The 8,709-nt window shown below is 32.2% G+C and overlaps 1 protein-coding gene across 1 annotated transcript; it reads right to left on the bottom strand.

Annotated features, from left to right (window-relative positions):
• Positions 1-755: 755 nt before the first annotated feature.
• Positions 756-8,434, bottom strand: LOC126747901 (replication factor C subunit 4). The gene is made up of 3 exons (XM_050456872.1): positions 8,009-8,434; positions 6,777-7,196; positions 756-1,185 (listed from the first exon to the last, which is right to left on the bottom strand). Exons 1-3 carry the CDS (start codon positions 8,331-8,333, stop codon positions 788-790), a joined length of 1,143 nt encoding a protein of 380 aa, XP_050312829.1. The 5' UTR covers positions 8,334-8,434; the 3' UTR covers positions 756-787.
• Positions 8,435-8,709: the final 275 nt, after the last annotated feature.

The following is an 8,709-nucleotide window of genomic DNA, read 5'->3' as shown; positions in this document are numbered from 1 at the left end:
AAGAAATGCCCTTTATTGGACTAAAAACCTTTTAAAATTATTCCTACTATTTCTTAAGATATTCTCAAGCAAAGTTAGAATTTGTTAATAAAACTACCAAAAAAAACCACCCCAACCAAAACATCCCTAGCTACCTCAATTTTTAATCCACAAAGACGTTTTTACCCTTAAATCCATCCTCAGGAATCCCACTATAATAATGTAAAAAAATTATGAAAATATCTTAAGTAGTTTCCAAGTTATGACCAAAAATGTCGGCTAATAAATAAAAATCGTGTATTACCAATATGGTTCTAAAAACTGCAAATTAGGTGGCTCTAGGACCTTGATGGACACAATTGCCCCTAACTCAAAAAGTTTTTGAGGTACAAGAATCGTTCTCATATCAATTTGTTTGGCAAGAATTTCCCTTTCTTATATTAAAAACTTTTTAAAAATATTCCCATTACTTTTTAAAATATCCTCAAGTAAAGTTAGAATTTGTCAATAAAAGCAGCAAAAAAAACCACCTCGACCAAAACATCTCTAGCTACCTCAATTTTGAACCCACAAAGACGTTTTTACCCTCAAATCCATCCTCAGGAATCCCACTATAATAATGTAAAAAAAATTACGAAAATATCTTAAGTACTTTCCAAGTTATGACCCAAAATATTATTACCTATAATTTATTATACTGAAATCGAAGCCTGTAAGTGTTTTAAAAAGTCCACTGGTGCTAAAAAAGAAAGGAGTAAATAAAACAACAAAACAAATCAAAAAAAGCAGAAATATATTTTTAAAAAAATCAAGCGACACCCTGTACGGCACAAAGCGCGGCACCCTCCTGCACCTTCAGCCTCCTCACTTCCACCGGTACCGTCAGGATATCCTGCACGTTAGCGGCGAAATCCAACAAGTGAGTAAAATCCGCCCTACTGCAGGTACTGCGGTAACTGCACTCGGCCAAGTACTCGCCGATTTCCGCTTTTTGTGCATCCGTCACGTCGACGGCGTCAATTAGGGCGTCGTTGATCTGTTCGAACAGTTTTTGGTTCGGGTAGGCCTGTTGCTCCAACGTTTGCACAAAATTAATCAAATCTTTGACGTCGGTTCGTTTCGCGCATAATTCGAAGAACTCCTCGATCCATTTGTTCGGTACCACCGTTAGCACTTCGTAGACGTTCTCCAAGGTGATATGGTTGGCTGTAAATGAGACTCGAGGGTTCAGAAATTGATCTTCTGAGAGTTCTTAAATTAATAATTTAATTGTGATACTGTCGTCTCCAATCTTGGTTGTGGAGTCGCACAATAAATAACGCAATAATTAATGAATAAAATATGAAAAGAATTTGGTTTAATTATTGTTTTAATACGGTTGAAATAGGATGTGCTTGAATTATCTGTGTCCTGCTTTTTATTATGTTTTTTCTTTAACGTTGATCATTTCTGACGTTTTTATTTTTTTATAATTTTATTATTTATCTACGATTTTTGAAAATTGAGTTGTACTGTTGTATCGACATATGGTCTGCGAGGGTTGTTTTATTTTTTAAGTAATTAATTTTTGATTGTTAAGTCCAGGCAGTTGAGTCTATTGAAAACGTGAAAATTCCTTCAAATGCCTGGAATAAATTCATTATTTACTTCCAGGCAGTTGTATGAATTTCCCTGTTTTTTCCAATGCAACCCAATGAAAAAAATTAATTTTTCCAGGCATTTGAGGCTGTTGTCAACTGCCTGGAAGGGATTCATTAATGCCTGTTTCAGTACAGGCAGTTGAGTCTATTGAAAACGTAAAAATTCCTTCAAATGCCTGGAATAAATTCATCATTTTATTCCAGGCAGTTGTATGAATTTCCCTGTTTTTTCCTATGTAACCCAATGAAAAAAATTAAATTTTCCAGGCATTTGAGGCTGTTGTCAACTGCCTGGAAGGAATTCATTGATGCCTGTGTTAGTCCAGGCAGTTGAGTCTATTGAAAACATGAAAATTCCTTCAAATGCCTAGAATAAATTCATAATTTTCTTCCAGGCAGTTGAACTAATTTCCCTGTTTTTTCCAAGGCAACCCAATGAAAAAAATTAATTTTCCAGGCATTTGAGACTGTTGTCAACTGCCTGGAAGGGATCCATTGATGCCTGTGTTACTCCAGGCAGTTGAGTCCATTGAAAACGTGAAAATTTCTTTAAATGCCTGGAATAAATCCATTATTTTCTTCCAGGCAGTTGAATTAATTTCCCTGTTTTTTTTTTTTGGAATTATTCGAAGATCAGACGGAGAACTGAACGGTCTCCTAATTTGTCTTAAAATATTTGAATTTTAATCTAGCGTGCCTTGACTATGTAAAAACGATCCGGAAAATTTATCGGATATCCTATTTCTCTCGATATTAAATCAAATTAGCAGATTTTTGATTGTCTAAGACTTTGGAACCATTGGAGGGTCGCATGGAGAACTGAACGGTGCACACCTGGCCATAATTTTAATCTAGCGTGCCATGACTATGTAAAAACAATCCAGTAGGCTTGGAAAAATTGATTCGACAATCGAGTTCTTCGTTTTCATTAATGACGTTACCTTCTGTGAAAAGATTATTGATTTTTTTGATGAGCACTCGCTTTACGAAACCCTTCACTTCTTCATTGAGTTATTCTCGTTTATATAATTGTTAATTTTCTACATTTTCTCAGACAGGTTAGGTCATCTTAAAAAAAAGGAAAAATTCCTTCAAATGCCTGGAAAAAAAATTTATTATTGTCTTCCAGGCAGTTAAGTAAAGTCTCAATTTTTTTTGGCATTTGAAGCAATTTTTCCTTTTTTTCAAGATGACCTAATCTGTTTTCCATTTTCCATTTTCCCAATGGTTTTCGAGAAAATGTGGAAAAAACGATTAAGAGGTTTTTCCCAATGGTTTTCGAGAAAATGAGGAAAAACTATTAAGAGGTTTTTCACAATTTTCTGGAAAACTGTTGAGCGTAAAAATTATTTTTCTATTGCGTTTTATGCACATTGAAATTCCAAACAACTTTTGTCTTAATAATTTTTTTTTCCATTCAGTAGTTTTCCAGAAAAAAAAATAAAAACCAAAATTAGGAACATTTTCCCAGGGGTACCCCTTTGGATTTTTTTGAGGAAGATAAATTGGGTATAACTTGTTTTTGGTACATTTTTCAAAAAAAGTTATAAGACTTTTTTCAAGCTTTTTGCCCGATGTAACCAATAATTAAAAAAAATATATTTTTTTCAAAAAAATTTTTTTTTCAAATTTTCAACTAAAAATTTTCCTAATTTTCTAAAAATCCTCTATAATTTCATTATTTTATGATTTACGGCTAAAAGTTATTCTTTATGATTTGTTCTATTTTTAATAGGGGATCAAATGCTCAAAGAAAATTTTCCATTTTCCCAATGGTTTTCGAGGAAATGAGGAAAAACTATTAAGAGGTTTTCCACAATTTTCTGGAAAACTGTTGAGCTTAAAAATTATTTTTCTATTGAGTTTGATGCACATTGAAATTCTAAACAACTTTTGTCTTAACAATTTTTTTCTCCATCCAGTAGTTTTCTAGAAAAAAAATAAAAAGCAAAGTTAGGAACATTTTCCCAGGGGTACCCCTTTGGATTTTTTTGAGGAAGATAAATTGGGTATAACTTGTTTTTGGTACATTTTTCAAAAAAAAGTTATAAGACTTTTTTTAAGTTTTTTGACCGATGTATCCATTAATTAAAAAAAAATAATTTTTTTTCAAAAAAATTTTTTTTTTTTATTTTTAACTAAAAAATTTTCCAATTTTCCAAAAATCCTCCATAGTTTCATTATTTTACGATTTACGGTTAAAAGTTATTCTTTATGATTTGTTCTATTTTTGATCAGGGATCAAATGCTTAAAGAAAATTTTCCATTTTCTCAATGGTCTTGGAGAAAATGAGGAAAAACTATTAAGAGGTTTTTTACAATTTTCTGGAAAACTGTTGAGCGTAAAAATTATTTTTCTATTGCGTTTTATGCACATTGAAATTCCAAACAACTTTTGTCTTAACAATTTTTTTCTCCAGCCAGTAGTTTTCCAGAAAAAAAATAAAACACAAAATTAGGAACATTTTCCCAGGGGTACCCCTTTGGATTTTTTTGAGGAAGATAAATTGGGTATAACTTGTTTTTGGTACATTTTTCAAAAAAAATTTATAAGACTTTTTTTAAGTTTTTTGACCGATGTATCCATTAATTAAAAAAAAAAATAAAATTTTTTTTTAAATTTTTAACTAAAAAATTTTCCAATTTTCCAAAAATCCTCCATAGTTTCATTATTTTACGATTTACGGTTAAAAGTTATTCTTTATGGTTTGTTCTATTTTTGATCAGGGATCAAATGCTCAAAGAAAATTTTCCATTTTCTCAATGGTCTTGGAGAAAATGAGGAAAAACTATTAAGACGTTTTTTCCAATTTTCTGGAAAACTGTCGAACTTAAAAATTATTTTTCTATTGCGTTTTATGCACATTGAAATTCCAAACAACTTTTGTCTTAACAATTTTTTTCTCCATCCAGTAGTTTTCCAGAAAAAAAATAAAAACCAAAGTTAGGAACATTTTCCCAGGGGTACACCCCTTTGGATTTTTTGAGGAAGATAAACTGGATATAACTTTTTTTTGGTACATTTTTCAAAAAAAATTTATAAGACCTTTTTTCAGTTTTTTGACCGATGTATCCATTTATTAAAAAAAAAATATTTTTTTCAAAAAAATTTTTTTTTTCAAATTTTCAACTAAAAATTTTCCTAATTTTCTAAAAATCCTCTATAATTTCATTATTTTACGATTTACGGCTAAAAGTTATTCTTTATGATTTGTTCTATTTTTGATAGGGGATCTAATGCTCAAAGAAAATTTTCCATTTTCCCAATGGTTTTCGAGAAAATGAGGAAAAACTATTAACAGGTTTTTTACAATTTTCTGGAAAACTGTCCAACTTAAAAATTATTTTTCTATTGCGTTTGATGCACATTGAAATTCTAAACAACTTTTGTCTTAACAATTTTTTTCTCCATCCAGTAGTTTTCCAGAAAAAAAATAAAAACCAAAGTTAGGAACATTTTCCCAGGGGTACACCCCTTTGGATTTTTTGAGGAAGATAAACTGGATATAACTTTTTTTTGGTACATTTTTCAAAAAAATTTTATAAGACTTTTTTTCAGTTTTTTGACCGATGTATCCATTTATTAAAAAAAAATATTTTTTTCAAAAAATTTTTTTTTTTCAAATTTTCAACTAAAAATTTTCCTAATTTTCTAAAAATCCTCTATAATTTCATTATTTTATGATTTACGGCTAAAAGTTATTCTTTATGATTTGTTCTATTTTTAATAGGGGATCAAATGCTCAAAGAAAATTTTCCATTTTCCCAATGGTTTTCGAGGAAATGAGGAAAAACTATTAAGAGGTTTTCCACAATTTTCTGGAAAACTGTTGAGCTTAAAAATTATTTTTCTATTGAGTTTGATGCACATTGAAATTCTAAACAACTTTTGTCTTAACAATTTTTTTCTCCATCCAGTAGTTTTCTAGAAAAAAAATAAAAACCAAAATTAGGAACATTTTCCCAGAGGTACCCCTTTGGATTATTTTGAGGAAGATAAACTGGATATAACTTTTTTTTGGTACATTTTTCAAAAAAATTTTATAAGACTTTTTTTCAGTTTTTTGACCGATGTATCCATTTATTAAAAAAAAATATTTTTTTCAAAAAATTTTTTTTTTCAAATTTTCAACTAAAAATTTTCCTAATTTTCTAAAAATCCTCTATAATTTCATTATTTTATGATTTACGGCTAAAAGTTATTCTTTATGATTCGTTCTATTTTTGATAGGGGATCAAATGCTCAAAGAAAATTTTCCATTTTCCCAATGGTTTTCGAGAAAATGAGGAAAAACTATTAAGAGGTTTTTCACAATTTTCTGGAAAACTGTTGAGCTTAAAAATTATTTTTCTATTGCGTTTTATGCACATTGAAATTCCAAACAACTTTTGTCTTAACAATTTTTTTCTCCATCCAGTAGTTTTCCAGAAAAAAAATAAAAACCAAAATTGCAAACATTTTCCCATGGATACTCCTTTGGTTCAAGTTTTCCAATATACATAATCAATTTATAAACCTGTATAGAAAATTCTTGAATAAATTAAAACGCATATCTTTGAATTGAGTATCTCAATTAATAAATATTGCAAACAATTATTTAAGTATTACCTCATGTTTTTTATTTATTACCTAAAGTTAGTTTTTAAAATTCCTGTTCAGATTCAGGTCTTAAATGCCTGGAAGTATTTATTTATTTAATTGGGTCATATTGGAAAAACCAGGGAAATTCATACAACTGCCTGGAATAAAATAATGAATTTATTCCAGGCATTTGAATCTGCCTGGACTAAAACAGGCATCAATGAATCCCTTCCAGGCAGTTAACAACACCCTCAAATGCCTGGAAAAACTAATTTAAATCATTGGGTTGCATTGGAAAAACAGGGAAATTAATCCAACTGCCTGAAAGGAAATAATGAATTTATTCCAGGCATTTGAAGACATTTTCACGTTTTCAATGGACTCAATTTCCTGGACTAATACAGGCATCAATGAATCCCTTCCAGGCAGTTTACAACAGCCTCAAATGCCTGGAAAAATTTATTTTTTTCATTGGGTTGCATTGGAAACAACAGAGAAATTAATTCAACTGCCTGGACTATAATTGGCACTATTTATAATCAGTGTATCATGGTACTTAAACAATACGTACATACCTTTTCCCTTAAGGTTTGCACAACTTTGCAGTGCAGTAATGGCCCGTCTAAGATCTCCTCCAGACTGTTTCACTAAAGCGTTCAACACTTCATCGGTGATTAACACCTCCTCAGACTTAGCAATCTGTCGCAACCTCTCCATAACAAAAGACTCATTAAGAGGTTTAAACCTGAACTTGGAACACCTCGAAGTGATCGGTTCGATTAACCTCGAGACATAGTTGCAGAGCAAACAGAATCTGGTGGTTTTCGTTTCTTTTTCCATGGTTCTCCTGAGGGCCGCCTGAGCCGCACTGGTCATAGCGTCGGCCTCATCCAGGATCACGATTTTTAACGGGGGGCAAGTTTTGCCATCGGCTCGACTGTTATTCACCGTTAATTGGGAGAAGGTTTTGATTTTGTCCCTGATCACTTGGATCCCTGGAAAGTGGGAAGTTTTTGATGTAGTTGGGGCCTTAGAGATGGTTTTGAGGCAAGGAAATTGTTTGAGCATAGGAAAAAGTGAATATCTCCTTTGGTGATTGAGCTACGGTCATGATCATCATAAACAAACTTGAGCACTTACTCATCGCTTATAAGAATCTTTTTAAATTTTTCCAAAATCTTTAATAGCTTAAGAGATATAGAGAGTCAAGAGTCAGTGGGTCCTTCAAGTGTCAACCTCCAGGTTTTTGGTTAATAACTATTGATCTACTGAAGCTACAATCATGAAATAAACTTTATTTGATTAATAATGAATTTCTTTACAAAGTTAGCCTTATCCATTAACTCTGTAAATCCAATACAAAAGGAGGAATCGCAGCTGCAAGATTGACACCCTGACCCAAAAATGGCTTATAACTTCTTTGGAAATTGACCCCCGAGGACCCCATGCCTGTTTTTCACCCCAAGATGAAAATATATTGAAATGCCTGCTCTTTATGAGTGCATTCTAGCAGTGGAACCCTTTTACTCGATAAACATAGACAGATCAACAATTAGGTATAATTTCTAGGTATAATATATAAAAATTCAGTACTTACATAAGCCAAACACAATAACATTTCACTAATTATATTAACCGACACAAAAACAACAAGTAATAAAACAGTGAGTGAGGTAGGTGTGAAAATCTCCATGACAAGTTGTGTTTAATGTGCAACGGAGTATTTGTTATTGCTTTTCAAGGCTTTTCTGGTCAAAATATTGTGCCACATTACATTGGCAAAGTGGCACTTGACCATAGAACTCACCTCTTTCATCGGAAGCATTTAACTCCAGTATTCTCTCTTTATGTAAGTCGCCGAATAACTGATGGGCCGCTGCCAATATGGTACTGGTTTTGCCAGTACCCGGAGGACCGTAGAAGAGCATATTGGGCAAATCGGCCCCCAAGATGCACTGTTGCAGTACCGCAACGGCCTCTTTTTGCTCTACGACGTCTTCTACGGTTTTGGGGCGATATTTCTCGACCCATTGCACTTTTTGCTGTTTCTTTTTGGAGGAGTCTGACGTGCTGGATTTGTTTTTGTCATCTGAAGGTTCTCCTAATTTACCGGATTTTAAGAAGGCGTGCATTTTGCTTAAATTGGTAACGAATAAACCGCAAATTAATAAAATTCAAGTAGAAAATATACAAAAAACCGACATAACCTCGAAATGTCATGTGAAGGCGGGAAATATTTGAATTGGGGTCTTCTCAAGGTCTTTCAAGGAAAGGAGTTCATGTGACCCAAGCAACTAAGGATATCGTGTCTCTCTTTTTCTCTCACTCTTTCAGTTGTAAACCCTAAATTCTTTAAGGAAAACGGTTTTTATTCAAATTGCTTTTTATGCCCTGATCGTACACTTCTTTAACCCGGAATTGCCCTACGCCTCCAGCTCTCATTGGCTACCGCAAGCTTTAAGACCAAAAAAAGGGTTTTGCGAAAAATTCCATATCTCGGTAAATATA

Source organism: Anthonomus grandis, chromosome 20 (assembly GCF_022605725.1).
Source record: "Anthonomus grandis grandis chromosome 20, icAntGran1.3, whole genome shotgun sequence".
Lineage (NCBI taxonomy): Eukaryota > Metazoa > Arthropoda > Insecta > Coleoptera > Curculionidae > Anthonomus > Anthonomus grandis.
This window is presented reverse-complemented; position numbering and strand designations above follow the sequence as displayed.